This window comes from Pollachius pollachius (genome assembly GCF_949987615.1).
Source record: "Pollachius pollachius genome assembly, chromosome: 3".
Classification (NCBI taxonomy): domain Eukaryota; kingdom Metazoa; phylum Chordata; class Actinopteri; order Gadiformes; family Gadidae; genus Pollachius; species Pollachius pollachius.
The window spans coordinates 51,030,920-51,051,275 of record NC_136936.1 but is presented as its reverse complement, the minus strand read 5'-3'; the positions used below and the strand labels follow the sequence as shown (position 1 = coordinate 51,051,275).

The following is a 20,356-nucleotide window of genomic DNA, read 5'->3' as shown; positions in this document are numbered from 1 at the left end:
GCCGGGGGCGGGGCTTCAGCCGCGAGGGGCGGGCCGCCCCCAGCAGGACGCATCGGCGGCCGGCAAGGACTCGGACCGGTGTCTGAACACACACAAACACACGCACACGCACACAGTTAGATTGTTTGCCTGACTCAAGTTGTGACGATGCATTGGAGCAAAATGAAACTGGTAGTTGTGTTGTTTGTGCGACCCCCTCCTCTAGCTTCATGGGTTCCTAGCTCTAGCTCCAGCCTTATGGCCCGGTTATGGTTTGGTTATGGTTATGGTTCCTAGCTCTAGCTCCAGCCTTAAGGGCCGGTTATGGTTTGGTTATGGTTATGGTTCCTAGCTCTAGCTCCAGCCTTAAGGCCCGGTTATGGTTTGGTTATGGTTATGGTTCCTAGCTCTAGCTCCAGCCTTAAGGGCCGGTTATGGTTTGGTTCTGGTTCTGGTTCCTAGCTCTAGCTCCAGCCTTAAGGGCCGGTTATGGTTCCAAGTTCACCACGCAGACGCTCCGACGCAGTCCTGGACCTTTATGGTTCTGCGTCGGGTTTTAGTGAGTGGACCAATCAATTTTGCAATTTTTGGGAGGCGCACGCCCGCAAGGACGTAAGGGGCCCGTAACCGAGGGGGGTTGCGTACACGTGGGCCATGATCAGCCCTTTATTCAGTCCCTCCCAACAGGATGCTCTGCAGGCCTCCGTCAGTCAGAGGCCTCGCTGGGCCGCGGTAGGGCTGATTAATCAAATTTTGATCGTGATTTCGATTTTTAGCGTCAAACGATCATAAAAATAATATGATGCAGTTTTCGATTTCTTTTTTTTTAATTATTAAATGTTATATAGAAAGAACAGCTGGATACATATCTGTACACTATTTTAGATTTGAACATTTTCCTTTTGACCGTTTTGTTTTGTTTTGGTGTTAGTGTTCTTTAGCTGAATAATAAACACATCCTGTTTCCAAACTCAAAAATAATCGTTTGAATAATCGTTATTTCAATATTGACCAAAATAATCGTGGTTATGATTTTTTCGGTAACCGAGCAGCCCTAGGCGACGGTCGCCCCTCGTACCTTTGGTGTGTCCCGCGGGGTCCTGGGGGCGGGGCCCCGGTGATGGGCGGTCCTGGTGGTCCTGGGGGCGGGGCCCCGGTGATGGGCGGTGCTGGTGGTCCTGGGGGCGGGGCCCCGGTGATGGGCGGTCCTGGTGGTCCTGGGGGCGGGGCCCCGGTGATGGGCGGAGCTGGTGGTCCTGGGGGCGGGGCGGGTCCGCGCCCTCGGCCCCCTCCCCTGGCTCACGCTCTTCTCCACCCGCTCCCGCTTCACCCTCAGCGGGGGCGGGGCCGTGGGGGCCCCCCGGGGCCGCAGCACGCGGGGCTGGGGGCCGGCGGCGGCGAACTGCTCGCGGGACACGGAGCGCGTCAGGCAGATGTCCACCGACTCCTCCTCCCGCTTCAACCCCCCCGGCGGCCGGCAGAAGCTGAACAGGAAGCCGGGGTCCAGCAGCTTGATGGGCGGCTTGCTCCGCCTCTTGCCCAGGTCGGGGGGGGCGGGGCCCGGGGGGGCGGGCTCCGGGAAGGCCCCGCCCACCGGCAGGGGGTCGGCGGGCTCCTCCTTGATGACCCGGCCCAGCGGGTGGCTGTAGAGGGAGGGGGGCGGGGGGCCGGGGGCCGAGGCCTCCAGCCCGTCCGGTCGGCCGGCCGGGGGCCCCGGGGGGCCCCCGTCGGCGGGGGGGGCCGTTCTCCCGGGGGGGCGCCTCGCCGCCACGTGGCGCGGGCGGCGGCCGTTGCACAGCGGCGCCCTCGCGGCGGCTTCCTCCCGCGCCGCTGGCCCGATGTCGTCACGGCGACCGGGCGGCGGCCCCGTGATGAGGCCGTCCACGGGCTCCGCCTTGACGGCGCGGGACGCGGGGACGGGGGCGGGGGCGGGCGGCGGGCGGGCCAGGGCGCTCCCGGCCCGCCGCGGGGAGCTGCGCAGCGCCCTGCCCCCGCACGCCGCCCGGGACGCCGGCTCCGGGGGGCCGGGCGCGGCCCCCCTGCTCCTCATGCTGCGGTCGCTGGGCGGGGCCCGCGGGGGGGGGGGCGACAGGCCGGTCCTCAGGCTCCGCCTTGATGACCCTCTTCAGGAGGCGGGCGGGGGCCAGCTCGGGGCCCGGGGGCCGCGGGGCCCGCCTCTTGGTCAGGGAGTAGTTGTTGGCCTTCAGCTTCCGGAGGCGCTTCTTCTGCCGCCAGCCCACCAGGTCCTGGGGCCGCGGCACCAGGGCGGTGCGCTGCAGCCCCAGGACGCTCATCAGGCGGTACTTCTCCTGCGCCCGCTCATAGCCCCCCTCCTCCCCCTCGCCCTCCTCCGGCGGCTCCTGCTTCACCCGGACGGGGCCCGCCCTGGGGGCCTTCTTGTTCCTGCGGGGGCTCTCAGGCCGGGGCAGCAGCCTCAGCACCTCCTGCGCCGCCCCGGGGGAGGAGCGGAGGAGGCGGGTGGGCGGGGGGGAGGGGGCGGGCCTACAGGCCTTCTTACAGGACGGGGACTTGAAGTCCATGAGCTTCATCCGGGGGTGGGCGGGGCTGTGGAGGGCGCCGTTCTGCGGGGGCGTCCCCGGGGGTCTCCGCCTCGCCGCGCGGCGGGGACTGCCGTCCTCCATCGGGTCCTCCGCCGCGGGCGAGGAGAGCCGCTCCCTCTTCCGGTGGGGCCGGGGCCCGGGGCCCTGGGGGAAGGCCCGGAGGCCCCTGGGGGCCGGCGGGGGGGCCTGCTGCTCCCTCAGCAGGGCGGAGCAGGCCTCCAGCGCGGGCCACATGCCCAGGTGGCGGGCCATGGCGCTGACCTCCTGCAGGTCCTCCGGCCGGACGCGCAGCGTGGACGAGTAGGAGAAGTCGAGCAGCGGCAGCAGGCTCTGCTCGCTGAAGCCTGGAGCACCGGGGGGGGGGGGGGTTAATGGTGTGATCCTGAATCCTCGGACGCCAGCCTTCCTAGTTGCACGTTTGACGTCACTTTCGGTCTCGGAGCATTCTTAGCGTTCAGTTCGTCTTTGTGATTGTGTCATGAAATTGGCTAGTCGTTGTTTATTAGCTACATTAGCCTCTTTAGCAAACCAGCCCGAAAACAAACAACACAACTTTACATTGCGTCGCACGCACAGCAAGACCGTGCAATGTATAAATTGGTGACCGGAATAAATAAGCAATGTAATCAAGTGTGTACGAGCATTTAAAATCAACATTAAAATGACCAATGTGGTACAAATACAAAAAGAAAATTCTCTTCAAGGGTGCAGCTATTTTGTTGAGAGCGTCATCACTGCTCTCGGTCTACTCTCAGATTTTCGAAAGATGAAGACCAAAAGGGGGCGTGCCTTCGAGAAATACCGCAAGAAAGCTGGGAGATCTTCGACTTTCGACTCGGAAGTCTGGGATTCGAGGGTTCAGGAACACACCATAAGGCCAAAGTATACTCCGACTCCGTAATTACGAACCTTCGAAGTTCTCTGTCGGGATGTCGGATACGCACTGCAATTCGCCGCCCGATCGATCGTATATGTCCATAGCTTTTCAAATCTTATTTGGTGTTTTATTGGTTCTTAATGTGCAAAGTAAACAATGTACAAAGTAAATAAGGTGCAAAGTCTAACCCCGGTTAGTGATTCTGGAAATTATTTTGTTAGAGGACCAAACACAGCCCTTGCCGTCTCTGTTGCGTCAACGGATAGTAAAAAAATATTGGATGCGCTTAGGGGTCGGCTGCGCTCGGGGTCGGCTTAGCTCAGGAGGTAGAGCAGTTGTCTTGTAACCGAAAGGTTGCTGGTTCGATCACCAGCTCCTCCTAGCTGAGTGTTGATGTGTCCCTGAGCAAGACACTTAACCCTAACTGCTCCTGACGAGCTGGCTGTTGCCTTGCATGGTTGACTCTGCCGTCGGTGTGTCAATGTGTGTATTAACCGATGTAAGTCGCTTTGGATAAAAGCGTCTGCTAAATGCCCTAATTGTAATTGTAATGCGCACGTAAGCTACGGACAGGGTCTCCGCCAGGCTCTCCGGCTACGGAGAGGGCTCTCCGTGTCTATGTACAGCACTTTACGGTGGACTATGAACCGGCCGTTAGAAGGGAGGAAGAGTGTGAGGGAGATAAAAGGCAGCGAGAGGGGGTCAGCAACTGAATGAGGAGTCTGAGATGAGAGAGGGCCGGGGTGAACCACAGCATCACAGGGCCAATGTGAGGCGAAGGGATACGACAAACACAGAGGGAAGAGACGCATCAAGTAGACCCTCCTCATCAAGCGGCCAGCACCCACCAGGGCACCCTAAACACCCCACAGCCTGGGTGCTCACCGTCTGAATCTTATTCCGGACGTCATGCGGTTGTGTTTGATTCTACGACCTCCCTCGGTGGCCGTGAGGAAGGCCTGCACCCCCTCGGTCGTTGAATAACGAGTTTGATGCGGTGGACGTACTTCTCTCTTTTGTTCTTAATTATTCAAGCACACTGATGTGAGATGTTGTTGAAACATGACCCAGATAGACTTTAACTACCTCGCTTACTGTATTGATGTCCTTGCTGCGTTCTTTGTACTGCAGTTCTTTGTACTCTAGTACTGCGTACTGTCGTTCTGGGTACTGTCGTTCTGGGTACTGTAGTTCTGCGTACTCTACTGGGTACTGTAGTTCTGGGTACTGTCGTTCTGCGTACTGTCGTTAGGAGGAGACCAGTGCCATGAGAACAGTCTGATGGGTGCCATGAGAACAGTCTGATGGGTGCCATGAGAACAGTCTGATGGGTGCCATGAGAACAGTCTGATGGGTGCCATGAGAACAGTCTGATGGGTGCCATGAGAACAGTCTCGAGGGGACTCACCAGTGAGGTCCACGTCGGCGCGGGCGTCCGCCTCCTTCTCGGCGAGCGTCTCCTGGAAGTACTCGCTGGCGGCGGCCAGCACGGCGCGGTGGGCCGAGAAGGCGCGGCCCTCCGTCCGCAGCGTGATGTCACAGAACAGCCCCGCCTCTCGCTGGCCCTGCAGCCGCCGCAGGACCTCGGCGCCGTGCGACGCCATCGTCATGGTAACGCTGCCCCCGCCACGCTGGACACAGAGAGAGAGAGAGAGAGAGAGAGAGAGAGAGAGAGAGAGAGAGAGAGAGAGAGAGAGAGAGAGAGAGAGAGAGAGAGAGAGAGAGAGAGAGAGAGAGAGAGAGAGAGAGAGAGAGAGAGAGACAGAAAGACAGGGAGAAAGAAACAGGGAGAGACAGGGAATGGGAGAGACAGGGACAGAGAGAGAGAAAAAGAGACAGTCAGCCAGAGAGTGAAGAGAGGTTTTGATTATACCTCTATTTGTAATGTTAATCTTTTCTACTATTGTTCTTTAGCAGCATATGATGCTAAAGACCTTCTTCTAGATACATGTTTTGCGGACCACACGCTTGCCCATATCAATCCCATAACTCTGAGACTGACAGCTGTCACCCCTGACCCCGGTCTCATCTGTTAGGGTGAAGAGTGACAGGTGCCAGTCTCGGTGTACCAGCGTACACTGAGACTGACACCTGTCGACCTTCACCCCCGTCTCATCTGTTTGGGGGGCTTCTCCTCATCAGGTATCCTCCACTCTGCCTCCGTTACACGATGAGAGGAAACCATTCCCGCTGTACCGCACCTTCTCCACACTTTGACAGTCTCATGTCTGAGTGAAATATAAAACGTGGGTCATTTCACATATCTACAGTACTGGCGACACACAGAGTCAGGTGACCAGTGTGCACTGGAACCACAAAACCTGTCAACATTTAAAAAACAACATGGGGATGTTCTGGTCTACGAACGTAGGCTAACCGTCAATAGGGATACTGTGGAGGGAACTCCAGGAGAACACGGAGGAGCTGTGAGGCTGTTGGGAGGGGTGCCGGGCTCGTGTTGCGAGGACAGGAGGGGCCAGCGGACCTCATGAGGCCTCTGGGGTGCTGGACTCACCTGGGGTTTCTGTGTGCGCTGGCACTCGGGACAGCCCAGGACGTGGCTCCGGATGTGATGGTACATGCCTGCAGGCGGAAGCAGAACCGGGGTCACGATCTGTACGGCTTCTTTATGAAACGACGGTTCTTTAAGTCACTTAATCATCTCCCGTTAAAGACTAGGTGACACATGACACATATATTATTGATAACCCTTCAACATTTGAAGATGATACTAGCCCAGACCCATTAGCCTATAGCATCACAACAAACAGATTGTAAATGTATTTTAGAAAACGTACAACAGAGACAAGACACCACAAAGTGCCGACAACTCTTTTGCTCTTTTGCAACATGTTCACAATTCATATGAGCCTCATGAGGAACAGATACTTCAGGGTTAGATTCCCACTGTACTTTAGCCAGTTTTACCCCGAGGCAGTGAGGCACCTCTACATAAGAACACCTGTGATGCGGGCAGGTGCCCAGTTCCTTACCGTCCCACCAGTAGTTCTCCGCCACGCACTTGTACGTCTCCTCAAAGGACAGGTGCCGCGGGCCGGACCGCCGCCGGTGGAAGGTGGACACCGCCTCGTGTCGCCGGTCCTCCGTCAACACCTCCCGGTAGTTGATGAAGCCTCGCTCCAGCTTTTTCCGGTATAGGAGCCCGTCGATCACCTCGAAGTTGGGGGAGCGGGGAGCAGGTCCCCTCCCGTTCCGGTCCCCAACCGGGTCTCCGTTCGAGGACGGGCAGAACGTCTCTGCACTTCCGTAGTGCGGGTTGTAGGTGCAATCGCCAGCCATTTTAACGAGCTCGGTTATCGTTTGCATGTATCCGGTGTCCAAGGCCTACCGCCTGGAACAGACCTCCACCTCGGTGTCTAGGGCCGGACCTCCGCCCCCGTCCCGACATGCACCCCACGTGGGTCCAGGGGAGAGGGGTGACAGGACGGCTCTCCCGCTAGAGACCACAACAGAGACCCTACACAGTTCCAACTCTAGAAGCCTAGTCTATTGAATGACCGGGGGGGGAGAGAGAGACATGTTAAGACTTAAAGTACTGTCCTGAGTCCGGGTGTTGGTGGTGAAGCCTCCTCATGTGTACAGTCCCTGGTCATGCATCATGCATGGCTCTTCTCTCCGAGTCGTGATGATTCCCTCACTTCCTACCACTTCAACAGACTGGTCATCGCGTCCTTAACGTGGTTGTCCTCTCGGTTCCAGACCTCATCTTCCCCCCGTTACAGAAGGTTGTTGGCGTTTGTTTGGATCGCAGGCATATCGATCACAGCCTGAAGGATCACAGCCTGATCGACTCTGGTCCAGAGAGCCTGGGAGGCAACATCTAAAGACACAAAGTAACCTTTAGATCAGAGCAGTCACCTTATTAAAACAGGACCAGGCATCACCCCGTCCTCTGGGTCTACAGGGCGAGGAGACGCTCTAACTCGGGGATCCTTTGGTTCCTGAGCGGAGCAGGAAGCGACAAGATGATGATGATCCGTTCAGAGCCGCGGAGCAGCGAGGTGTCTCCGATCAGACCCGATAGGACGAGTTACCCGAGGAGGTCCTCACAACCGGGCCAAGAATACCCCGTCTGGTCTCCGACATGGTCCATATATTGTCCGTTTAACGTAAAGCCCGTCAGATGATCGTATAATCCCCCAGAAATTAACTCGTAACCTTCTGTTTGTTACTAAATAACAGCCGAACTGATGCCCGGTTCCCCGCCTTCAGACAAAGACCATTAGTAGAGGTTTTAAAGAGACTCGTGTGCCCGCGCTGTGATTGGCTGTTAGAGCTGTCACTCACCGTGTCTTTTTTTCACATACCAAGGTCGGTTGCGAGCGCAGTGTAGTAGAGCTGATGCATTAGTGTACTTGACTTGAGGATGTATTGTGTTATAAAGGCTTCATCCACGATATGAAAGTAGTCATACAAAGATAAGAACAAATACACCTCTAAATAAAACAAAATAGCTGATTCATTTATCACAGAGTTGCTGTAAATATTAATTTCACTTTGCTAATCATTGAAGTCTGCTGAACAAAGTTTTTTTTTTAAACTACAATGATGTAATATGAATGTTAGATGTACAAGCTTTCGTTACGTACATAAGTTGCATAGTGTTTAGGAGGATCAGCGAAACTAACTATAAACTATATTCAAATTCTAAAATTAAACATTCCCATTCTATATTCCTAATCAAGTGAAGGCAAATGTTACTGACCCTTTCAGGGTAGTTACCCTCGTTGTAAAACCAGCAAGTAGGGAGGAATATTGTTACATAATTCGATCAGAGACCACGAATAGATCAGATACGTTCTTTTAATGAGCTACAAGCGTTCAAGTTAGAAAAACACATTTCAAAATCCTCTTTTTACAAAATCTTCATGGCATGTTACAGTTATCCACATAATATAATACAGACGTTTGATTAAACAAACCAAAAACACTAACGACAACAACTGAGAACAATCAGACCTTTCATAAAGACAGTGGTGAGGCAAACTCTTTACCCCGCTGGATAAGATGCAGAAAACAAACACAAACATCACCATGTACACCTTCCGTGGTTTACACAACAACCTCAGACATAATCCTTTAATGAAGTTCTTCCTAAGTACATCAGTTGCAAGAGTTCATGGAGGCCGAAGAAACCAGCCAATCAACCCTCCTCCCAGTACCCACTCAACCCTCCTCCCAGTACCCACTCAACCCTCCTCCCAGTACCCCACTCAACCCTCCTCCCAGTACCCACTCAACCCTCCTCCCAGTACCCCACTCAACCCTCCTCCCAGTACCCACTCAACCCTCCTCCCAGTACCCCAATCAACCCTCCTCCCAGTACCCACTCAACTCTCCTCCCAGTACCCACCCAACCCTCCCCAGTACCCACTCAACCCTCCTCCCAGTACCCCACTCAACCCTCCTCCCAGTACCCCACTCAACCCTCCTCCCAGTACCCACTCAACCCTCCTCCCAGTACCCCACTCAACCCTCCTCCCAGTACCCCACTCAACCCTCCTCCCAGTACCCACTCAACCCTCCTCCCAGTACCCCACTCAACCCTCCTCCCAGTACCCACTCAACCCTCCTCCCAGTACCCACTCAACCCTCCTCCCAGTACCCCACTCAACCCTCCTCCAAGTACCCACTCAACCCTCCTCCCAGTAGCCACTGGGAGCCGCTATGGCTTGGCGGTGTCCTTCTTGGGGGGGGGCTCGTTGGTCTTGAGCCTCTTGGACTCGGGGGGCAGGCAGACTGGATCGGAGGGGGGGGAGGGCCGCTCTGTGGGGAACAAGAGAGACGATCACATGACCGGCAGCACCGGGAGACGATCACATGACCGGCAGCACCGGGAGACGATCATCTTGTACCACCAGGTGTGAGTGTGATTAGCCCTTACAAGCCGTTTTGAAAATCGGCGTCTTCTGACATCACTAGTGGGCGTGTCCACCTAGGTGTATGACGGATAGATGAGCAATGTTTGCTACAGTCCACTGGGAAGGCTGGTAGGCTGATCTATCCAGCACACATCTAGGTGGACACGCCCACTAGTGATGTCAGAAGACGCAGATTTTCAAACGGCTTGTAAGGGCTAATCACACAACACCTGGCGGTATACCACGTCACCTTTAAGTGGACCATGTTTCCATAACGGCGCCATAGCTTGCTCTTAATGGAGCTGCGCCCTGAGGAGGTATGAGCACATGAATCCTGAGGAGGTGTGAGCACATGAATCCTGAGGAGGAGTGAGCACATGAATCCTGAGGAGGAGTGAGCACATGAATCCTGAGGAGGAGTGAGCACATGAACCCTGAGGAGGAGTGAGCACATGAACCCTGAGGAGGAGTGAGCACATGAACCCTGAGGGGGTGAACGCACCGTGCCTGGCCTTCTCGCTGGAGGACGGTGTGAAGAGGGCCGCTGGAGAGCGCAGCGCCACCGGGGTCAGGGACACGCGCCTGGAACACAAGACAGACCTCAGGGTCAGAGGTCACCGCTGACCACGTGAGGGCCCCCCAACGCTGGAGGGACCCCCGCGCTGGAGGGACCCCCACACTGGAGGGACCCCCACGCTGGAGGGACCTCAACACCGGAGGGACCCCAACACTGGAGGGACCCCAACATTGGAGGCACCCCAACATTGGAGGGACCCCCACACTGGACAAACCCCCGCACTTGAGCGACCCCAACACTTGAGGGGCCCCAACAAGTGGGGTCCCTCAAGTTTTGACTTACAGATATAAGTACATTTGTCAGAAGAGGGAGAAACAACCATATGTAGTGTACATGTGCCACGCTCTAACGACCCCCAGGTTAACCCATTCCCCATGTACAACACAGATAGCTAGGGTAGGACGCCGCACCGTGCTAAGTACTGTTTCTAAGATGGCTCCGTAGCCGCTGCAGTGCTGCTCCGCCCCACAGGGTTCAGCTAGTAGGGTTTAGCTAGTGTGTCCTTCGGGCTAACAGAACAGTTTGAGCCTGAAGTCATCTCATTTTAAACAGTACTATATGGACGCCTTAATATGCAAGATAAACAGCCTTCCCTTTCCAAACAAGAGCTGCCCTCAGCTCTACACAGACCTCGTGTTTCAAGGCCTCATGGTTCTGTGGACCTAGCCCTGGTTCTGCTGTGGGGCGGCACAGGACTCGCGTTGGGGTCGCGCGGCAGGTGCGGCCCTGCACACCAACTATTGTCCTCCAGCACAGCCCCCGGCCTGGGGTCTTTATTTAGGGCCCAGCGGGGGGCCCGACAGGGCTTTGTTCTCCCTGCCGCCCGGGAGCAGCGCGGCTCCGGCGGTTTGCACCAGCCGCCTTCACTGAATCCATCATATACAGAGAGGCCTTAAGCAGCCCCGACAGGACCTCTCTGCCCCCCGCCCCCCCCCCGGCTCTTCCCCGGCGGCCAATAGTCACACAGTATTTGAATAAAGGGTTTGAATATTTACATGCTGTAGTGTCCTTGTTAGTGTCCTCCTTCTACGCCCCTTGTGATTGGGCCCTCCTTCTATTTTCCTCATCCTAGTGTCCTTGTTCTCATTTCCTCATTCCCTCATTCTAGTGTCCTCGTCCTAGTGTCCTCGTCCTAGTGTCCTCGATAAGTATATATTATAATAACAGTATAATAAATATTGACAGTAAAAGGCGGTAGGATGTGAACCCTGAACAGAGGCTAAAGCACCCTTACCTGGGGGAGGGCCCCTTGGAAGTGGAGGGCCCCTTGGGAGTGGAGGGCCCGGGAGAGTAGGAGCCCTGGAGGCCCTTGGCACCGGTGGGGGTCAGGGGCCCCAGGCGAGGCTGGGGCGTGGAGGGCGCGCTGGTGCTGCCGGGCGTGGGAGTCTGGGGGCCCTCGGCCGGGGCCCGGGGCCCCGCCGGCTTCCCCCAGCCCTCCAGGGTGTTGAGGGTGATCCTCCGCGGCGGGGCCTTGCTCGCGGCGGTCGGCGTCCCCCGGCTCCTCTTGTCCAGCGAGGGGGAGGCCTGGGGGGTGGACGGGGCCTCCCTGACGGGCGGGGCCGGCTGCGGGAGCGGGGAGGAGGTCCTGGCTCCGCTGGACCTCTTGACCTTCTTCTCAGGGCCCGGTGTGGGGGTGGAGTGCTCCAGGACGGGGGGCTCCTTCAGCGGCTGGCCCAGCTCTCCCGGGGAGAAGGACACCAGGGAGCAGTAGCCGTCCGTGGACGACACGGCCAGGAAGAGGCCGTCTCCAGACCTGGAGCCGGGGAAGACAGGGCTCAGAACCAGGCAGGGGCCCACACCGCAGAACCATCATAGACACCATAACACAGAAGACAACAAGATCAGAACCCTTACTCGAGGTGCACTAATAGACTTGGTATTTGTTTACAAGCTGTTTACTGTTGTGATGTGGGCATCTTAGTATACAAATACCTAGAATACAGCCTATGCTCATTATGTAGAGCACGTATGAGGTTCCAAACATTCAATCAGCTGGGGTCTAGAAAGGGACTCCTATTGAGTCAGAGGAGAGGATTAGAGAGGAGAGGAGAAGAGAAGAGAGGAGAGGACAGGACAGGAGAGAGGCTAGGAGAGGAGAGGATTAGAGAGGAGAGGGGAGGAAAGGACAGGACAGGACAGGAGAGAGGCTAGGAGAGGAGAGGAGTAGAGAGGAGAGGAGAAGAGAAGAGGAGAGGACAGGACAGGAGGGGTCATTAGAGGAGAGGATTGGACAGGAGAGGAGAGGATTGGACAGGAGAGGAGAGGAGAGAGGCTAGGAGAGGAGAGGAGAGAGGCTAGGAGGGGATATGAGAGGAGTAGAGAGGCTAGGAGGGGGGAGGAGAGAGGCTAGGAGGGGGGAGGAGAGAGGCTAGGAGGGGATATGAGAGGAGTAGAGAGGCTAGGAGGGGGGAGGAGAGAGGCGAGGAGGGGCGGGGCTGTACCAGCTCAGGTCGCTCAGCGTGTGGTAGTGGATGTTGGACACCAGAGCGAAGGGCAGGGTCTGCTGCGTGTCGTACAGGTAGACAGAGTCCTCCGACGCCACCGCCAGCACCATGCGGTACGGCAGCTGGAACACGTTGGGGAGCGCCTCCGTGGAGCCGTCTGGGGAGGGAGGAGGAGCAGGGGGGTGAGGAGGAGGAGAGGGGAGGCCGGTGAGACGCCCACCAGTCTGGAGACCAGCGATACAATGAACCCAGACAGGACCGCTATACTATTAAAGAGATGGAGGGACTCCATCGCTCTATATTTACTTCTAATGTTGTTATGAAGGGTGGTGAAGCTGCGCATTGAGCACCTGAAGAGGATGGTCCACGAAATCCATTCTAATCTCACATCTGGTCGGTCTATCGACTTCCTTCCATTCCTTCAAGCTGATTTAATGGGCGGAGTCTTTTCCCCCTCCTGGCTACCCAGCCAATCGGGTTACCAGGCCACTCCCACCAAGGCAACGCTGCCGATTGGCTGGACTTTCAGGAAGTACATAAGACAGGGAGGAGGGGAATCAGACCACGCCCCTTCAATCCAGAGCCTTTCCAAGACCGAGTACATCAGCTGCCCAGATATTCAGTAGGTGTGTGGGGAATCCCTCAGTGTTGTGTGGTGGTCACATTTCTACGTCCTGATGTCTGTCCCTAGCCTACAGTGCGGTATACTGCACTACCGTCCCTGCAGGGGGGCTGTCTGTCCTGCAGGGGGGTTGTCTATCCCTGCAGGGCGCTGTCTGTCCTGCAGGGGGCTGTCTGTCCTGCAGGGGGCTGTCTGTCCTGCAGGGGGCTGTCTGTCCTGCAGGGGGCTGTCTGTCCTGCAGGGTGCCGTCCTACCGTCGTCCTGCTTGGCCCTCAGCTGGAAGTAGACGGGGCAGCAGCGCACAGCCAGGGTGGCTTTAGACGGACAGGGCAGGTGGGCGATGGGCCTGAGCAAAACAGTATTGGCATTATTATTAGTATTATCATCATCAATATTATCATCATTATTATTATCATCATTATCATCATTATTATTGCCCTCATCATTAGTATTATTCATAGCCATCGCTCTGGTTCATAACTTGGTCAGGGAAATGTGATTTGGGCAGGGGAAGACACCGCAGCGGCCGCCAAACAGCCTAGACCCTAGGCCCAACAGCCTAGACACTAGGCCCAACAGCCTAGACACTAGGCCCAACAGCCTAGACCCTAGGCCAAACAGCCAACACGCTAGACCAAACAGCCAAAACGCTAGGCTAAACAGCCAACACGCTAGGCCCAACAGCCAACACGCTTGGCCCAACAGCCAACACGCTAGGCCAAACAGCCAACACGCTAGGCCCAACAGCCAACACGCTAGGCTAAACAGCCAACACGCTAGGCTAAACAGCCAACACGCTAGGCCCAACAGCCAACACGCTAGGCCCAACAGCCAACACGCTAGGCCAAACAGCCAACACGCTAGGCTAAACAGCCAACACGCTAGGCCCAACAGCCAACACGCTAGGCCCAACAGCCAACACGCTAGGCCAAACAGCCAACACGCTAGGCCAAACAGCCAACACGCTAGGCCCAACAGCCAACACGCTAGGCTAAACAGCCAACACGCTAGGCTAAACAGCCAACACGCTAGGCTAAACAGCCAACACGCTAGGCTAAACAGCCAACACGCTAGGCCCAACAGCCAACACGCTAGGCCCAACAGCCAACACGCTAGGCCCAACAGCCAACACGCTAGGCCCAACAGCCAACACGCTAGGCCAAACAGCCAACACGCTAGGCTAAACAGCCAACACGCTAGGCCCAACAGCCAACACGCTAGGCTAAACAGCCTAGACACTAGACCAAACAGCCTAGACGCTAGGCCAAACAGCCTAGACGCTAGGCCAAACAGTCTAGCGGCTAGGCTGTTTAGCCTAGTGCCTAGTCTGTTTAGCCGAGAAGCTAGGCCAAACAGCCTAGCCGCTAAGCCAGCCGCCCTAGCCGCTAAGCCAGCCACCCTAGCTGCTAAACTAGCCACCCTAGACGTTAGGCCAGAAAGCCTAGACACTAGGCTAAACAGCCTAGATGCTAGGCTAAACAGCCTAGACGCTAGGCCAGACAGCCTAGACTCTAGGCTAAACAGCTGATTTAGATCTTAGCTAGAGTCTGACAGAGTATCGCGACTGAGTATAGCGACGGAGTCACCTCTTGAGGCTCTTCCTGGAGAAGACGTAGGTGGTGTTGGTGACGTTCTCCCCAGCCTCCACGCACCCCGCTGAGGACCAAGAACACACCTTATCAGCATCCTCCTTAAGAAGACATGTTATAACCCAGAATGAGACCTTTATCCCCCTGTGTGTGTGTGTGTCTGACTCTGTGTGTCTGTCTGTCTGTACCAGGAGCCAGCAGGAAGGAGCCGTCTGGGGTGAAGGTGAGGCGCCTGAAGAACGACCTCATGCTGTCGTCATGGAACATCCGGTACGGCTTGGTCTAGAGGGACACACACAAACACACACATACACATACACACAATATTGGCCATCAATAATAATATTCACACCAATCCCGATTGGTCAATAACTTACCACGGCTGAGCTTTATTTTTCAATAACCGCACACCTCTGCAACGACATGAGTCTAAAAGCCTGTTAACGCTGAGAGGAAAGTAACAGGTATCTAATTAGGTGGGCTCGGTGGAATATACCACAACGGGGGTCCCTTTATAACGGGGTGGCGTCCACCTCTGCCGAAATACATCCTTATTTAGTCCCCATTGTTTATGGATTATTATTAAGCCATCAAGCAGAGGGTTTCATTGGGGTGATTCCAGGCATTGGTGCCCATCTCCTCAGGGAGGTGCGGTTAGTACGTCACGACGCGGTGCGTTCTACAGAACGAACCCCCACCTCTCCGTCTCCGGGGGGCCCCGAGGTCATCTTGCTGACGCAGTACGCCTTCTTCTTGGTCTGAGTGCTGTACACCCGCATCACTCTGGGAGGGGGGGGGGAGAGGTCGTCAACATCCTCAAATAAACACACTCTGGGAGGGGGGGGGGGAGAGGTCGTCAACATCCTCAAATAAACACACTCTGGGAGGGGGGAGATAAACACTCTGGGAGGGGGGAGGAAAAGACTCTGGGAGGGGGGAGAGGTCGTCAACATCCTCAAATAAACATGTATGTTGTATGTTCTTGCACTTCAAAAATGTTACTTAGCATTGTGTAGCATCTTATCCTAGCTTGCTGGTTCTATGAACATCCTTACTGTACCTACAGCGATATAGTGTTCATCTCTCTTCTGACAAATGTATTTATTGTAAGTCACTTTGGATAAAAGTTTTAGCTAAACGCCCTGAATGTAAATGAACACAACGCCCTCCTGATATCATCGGGGGGCAGGGGCGAGGTGGTGGGGGCTCCAGTACCTGTCGCAGCTGAGCGTGGCTACGTACTGCCCCAGGGGGTCCCAAGTCACCCCCTGCACGTAGCTCTTGTGGTCGTTAAATATGCTGATCTTCTGACCTACAAAAGGAAGAAATACTTATTAATACCTTTTTAATAACCGTGTATTATTAGGTTTACGACATGTTTCCACCGGGTGTAAATAACGTTAAAGTGCTTCTATTGCAACCATCGGATATCTGTGGACCAGCTGCTATGGACAGGGCTACAATAGTGAATGTTATTACGGGTCAACATTTATGATCACCAGCCCCCTGAGATGTGTGGGTACAGAGTGGGGTACCCTCTGGGAACAGAGGGTACAACTAATCCTCCAGACGGCCCACACTGTGGCTGTAACTAGAGATGTTCTGATACCATTCTTTCCTTCCCGATACCGATTCCTGAACTTGAGTATTGGCTGACGCTGAGTATATACCGATACAGCGTCTAGCATTGTAATTGCTAATATAAATAACACAGCGATGTATAGTCGACTGCATAACACTGTAGTGTTTGTGATGTTCTCTGCCTGTGTAGTAAATTAGTCAGTGGATGGTATTGGATCGGCGCATAGACGTGCCTACTCGCCGATACCCCAGAATGCCCTTTAGGCCGTATCGGAGGAATTTCAGATACCGGTATCAGTATCGGAACCACTAACCAGAACCAGTTTAATATTGCACAGAAGAAGCATATGTCCCACCTTTGGTGACGTCCCACAGGATGGCGGTGTTGTCCACAGACCCTGACACCATGAAGGTTCCCTCACGCGTCCAGGAGATGTCGTACACATCCTCGATGTGACCCCTATAAGATAAAATACTAGTCAGTATCCCTCAAACAGAGTGGATAGCAGTACACAAACAGGCCCGGCGAAACAAGTTTATTGGAAAATGAAGTAGGGCTGAACGATTAATCGAATTCATCTGACATTGGAATGTAATGGAACTACATTTTTTAATCACAAAGACATTGATAAAAGTAAATAAAGTGTGCGCTTTATTTCTGCACTTAAGCTTGTGTAATTAGTTACCGACTGGAGATCAGTAAGATTCGTATTTATTTTTCTTCTACAGTTAAATAGTTATATAAAGATTTTATAATATCAATTAATAATCTCATTTCATTATAACATGTAGTCCTGGCCTACAGGAAAGAGAAGTTTATACATTGATTGTAACTAATGTCTTGTTGGTCATACTATAGAATGATTTATTGCTTGTGTTTAGGGAAAAATACAGAAGATAAGGAACTTATCTAAAAATCGCAAACTGATGACAATCGCGATATCGCTCAAAAAGTAAAAATCGCAATTCGATAATTTCCCCAAATCGTCCACCCTTAGAGACAGAGTAGAGGAATTTAAATATGGTGACTATGAATTCAGATACGCCTGTTGTGACCGACGAGCTGGGTGTCCTGACCTCAGGGTTAATATATCGTGACTATGAATTCAGATACGCCTGTTGTGACCGACGGGCTGGGTGTCCTGACCTCAGGGTTTTGACCACGCTCCAGCTCTCCTTGTTGAGCAGAGAGTCGTCCTCCTCCTGGAACAGCGGCGACGACTCCGGCTCCTTGTGGTCGTTGAGCTTCCACAGCAGGATGGCAGCGTCTGGACACACGAAGACACCTGGGGGTCAGACCTGGGGCCCCCGAGGACACCTGGGGGTCAGACCTGGGGCCCCTGAGGACACCTGGGGGTCAGACCTGGAGCCCCCGAGGACACCTGAGGGTCAGAACTAGGGCCCCCGAGAACACCTGGGGCCCTCGAGAACACCTGAGGGTCAGAACTAGGGCCGCACGCAGGGGTCTGCACCGCACGAGAACACCTGAGGGTCAGAGCTAGGGCCCTCGAGAACACCTGAGGGTCAGAGCTAGGGCCGCCCTGTGGAACCTCAAGGCTTCGAAAGCTACCACAGGCCGGAACAGATAATAATCAATTTCATTTTTTAATTAACCGTGGTCTTTTTATTTTTATTTTTTTTTTTTATTTTATTTTTTTTTAAATGGACCCACAGCCGTAGACCCATCACGGGACTAAAATATGATGCTTGATGCAATAATTTCCCCACCCTTGAGCGAAACATTACACATTTTTGCCAATTGTCATCTTCAACAATACACACGCATCCCCCTGCCAGAGCGAGCCATCGCAACACAGCATCAAAGAGTTCAGTGGAAACGCTCCTCGTCTTCCCGTTGCTGGTAGTGAATTCAAGTCCCTCGGTGAGGAAACTCGGGGGGGTCGTACCATCGCCTCCCGAGGCCAGCAGCTCCCCGCCCGGGCTGAAGCGCACCACGTTGACGGCCTTGGTGTGTCTGGCGAGGTTGGAGAGGAAGTCCACCACCGCCTTCCCGTCTGGGCCCGTGTCCACCCGCCACACCTGGACCACAAAGTCATTGTGTCGGTAGACCGACATTTTGTAATCAAGTTCTGTTGGCTGGTGTAAATGCAGTCTGTGTGCTTTAATGCTATGAGCAAAGACCATTCTGTAATAAACCTCATATATGACAGGTATAGTGTAGTTAGAGCCTAAATGTTATTCATATATTTTTACTGAACCTTTATTATCAATGTTCTGCTGTAAAGATCATGTCCATTTAACCAACAGAGCATTCAACTGTTATAAAGGATTTTGACATACTGTTAATTTAACTAGGCAACATGCCATTCACACCATACACAATCATTCGATCGACCGATACAGATAGCGAAGGGTATCCGACAGCGATGCATTTAGATCCAACCTTAGGTTATCCTCCTCCTAGCGCCTCTTACCCTGACTGTGGTGTCGACCCCGGCTGTAGCGAGCCGGAGGACCCGTCCATCTCCGTGGTGCTGGAAGTCTAAACTGTACACCGGCTCCTTGTTGTGCCAGGCGATCTCACACGTCACCACCTTCATCCTCGTACGTCTTGATGCCCACTTTAGCGGAAAACGAGAAACCAACGGCAGGTCTCAAATTAACATTGGGGTCGACTGGACTGGTCCACTGGAGAGAGGGGTCGACAGGACTGGTCCACTGGACAGAAGGGTTGACAGGACTGGTCCACTGGACAGCTCAAAGCCCTACACTAGAATGGATAAAGAGCTCAAATCCTTACACTAGAATATAGCCACCAAGCCACAAGGGACCCTCAGGTCACGACCACCATCAACGTTGTCATGTATTAACATCTTACTTTCCAGTAGTCCGTGAAGAGTTCAGGCCCTTCCGGACACTGGAAGGTGCAACGCCTCACAGATCCCTGCTCAGACAGGACCGACGCAGATCTTTGTGAACCCAAAGGCTCGTCGATACAAAGGAGGATGAGCCGAGCCGTGCAGAGGTGCAACATGGGTCAGTCTATCACCATTTAACACCAGCAGATGGCTGCAGATAAGACTTATACCCTCAGAAGAGGGCCTGAGGTGGAGATATTACAGACTAAGAGGACTCCTGTTTACAGTATGTCGGGTTGTCATGTCTAGAGTTCACGGAGACGAACGCTGAAGCCAACAAGTTTTTGGCTAAAATACAGAACAACAATACAACATAAATAACAACATAAAACATACCCTAATAACATAATACATACCTTTTCTCCGTCCACTTGATATTGTTGGGGTCCGTTCCCTCGTCCAGCGGTAAACAGATGAAAACTTCAGTAGCTTTCCCGCGTAGGATTTACTCCGAGCTTCCTGTTGAAGTCCACCTGATTGGTCAGAGTACAGGATGGGGAGGGGCTGAGCGTCTGATTGGTCAGTGTGCAGGAGGGGGAGGGCCGGAACGCCTGATTGGTCAGAGCGCATTATCGGGTAAATGATACTGTATATTATGTAAGGGACGGGATAATGCATATAACGCCGGATAATGACCGGCGTTCTATACATTATCCCGCTTATTACACGGCTTAGCAGAGAAATAGTTCCCCAAAGACGTTGACGTCGCTAACCAACCGAATACGCTGGGGTTGATAAGTTACCAGACTACTTGCGGAGTGCCACAAAAGACGTGAATCAGATCACTTTCCTTGACAGAGATATGTGTTTAGCGACGGTCATTTATACAAAAATTGACCGCCGAACGTTGGGAAGGCCCATGTAAGTGAACGAAGCATTCTACAGCATTAAGATGAGCCGTGTAATAAAATAATAATAATAATAGTTAGTTATAATAGTCTGCAGCAAGTACAACCGACAAGTCAGCAGACAACGTGCCGGGTTAAAACCCTCATCCCAGCCAATCAGAATCAAGCATTCTTAAACAAAGTAGAATAAATATTAATTTAGGGCGAGACGGTATGGACACGCCCCTACCGATGTCATGAAACGGTCGAAATTCGCGTCATTTCATCCACATGCCCATGCACAAAGGGTTTGATGGTGTGTTCCTCAATCCTCGGACGCCAGACTTCCGAGTCGCAAGTCGAAGATTTCCTAGCTTTCTTGCGGCATTTCTCGGAGGCACGCCCCCTTTTTGTCTTCAACTTTCGAAAATCTGAGAGTACACCGAGAGCAGAGATGACGCTCTCAACAAAATGGCTGCGCCCTTTAAGAGATTTTTATTTTTTGTATTTGTACCACTTTGGTAATTAATGTCATTTT

At 53.9% G+C, this 20,356-nt stretch overlaps 2 protein-coding genes across 4 annotated transcripts; both read right to left on the bottom strand.

The window, feature by feature from the left end:
- Positions 1-1,716: 1,716 nt before the first annotated feature.
- Positions 1,717-7,636, bottom strand: LOC307073463 (uncharacterized protein). The gene is made up of 4 exons (XM_079733315.1): positions 6,411-7,636; positions 5,933-6,000; positions 4,826-5,048; positions 1,717-2,884 (listed from the first exon to the last, which is right to left on the bottom strand). The coding sequence occupies exons 1-4, from the start codon at positions 6,742-6,744 to the stop codon at positions 1,824-1,826; spliced, it is 1,686 nt and encodes a 561-aa protein (XP_079589441.1). The 5' UTR covers positions 6,745-7,636; the 3' UTR covers positions 1,717-1,823.
- A 1,430-nt stretch (positions 7,637-9,066) lies between these two features.
- Positions 9,067-19,458, bottom strand: chaf1b (chromatin assembly factor 1, subunit B). Of its 3 annotated transcripts, XM_079731885.1 has the most exons (15): positions 19,348-19,417; positions 18,952-19,017; positions 18,548-18,843; positions 18,020-18,152; positions 17,260-17,380; positions 16,469-16,572; positions 15,747-15,843; positions 15,230-15,314; positions 14,720-14,813; positions 14,529-14,598; positions 13,197-13,288; positions 12,318-12,477; positions 11,111-11,629; positions 9,802-9,881; positions 9,067-9,204 (listed from the first exon to the last, which is right to left on the bottom strand). In XM_079731885.1, exons 3-15 carry the CDS (start codon positions 18,671-18,673, stop codon positions 9,104-9,106), a joined length of 1,782 nt encoding a protein of 593 aa, XP_079588011.1. In that variant the 5' UTR covers positions 18,674-18,843; positions 18,952-19,017; positions 19,348-19,417; the 3' UTR covers positions 9,067-9,103. The 3 variants fall into 3 exon arrangements, with proteins under 3 accessions (XP_079588011.1, XP_079588013.1, XP_079588012.1); XM_079731887.1 differs by lacking the exon at positions 18,952-19,017 and having other exon boundaries at positions 18,548-18,694; positions 19,348-19,458; XM_079731886.1 differs by lacking the exon at positions 18,952-19,017 and having other exon boundaries at positions 19,348-19,415.
- Between the last annotated feature and the right edge of the window lie 898 nt (positions 19,459-20,356).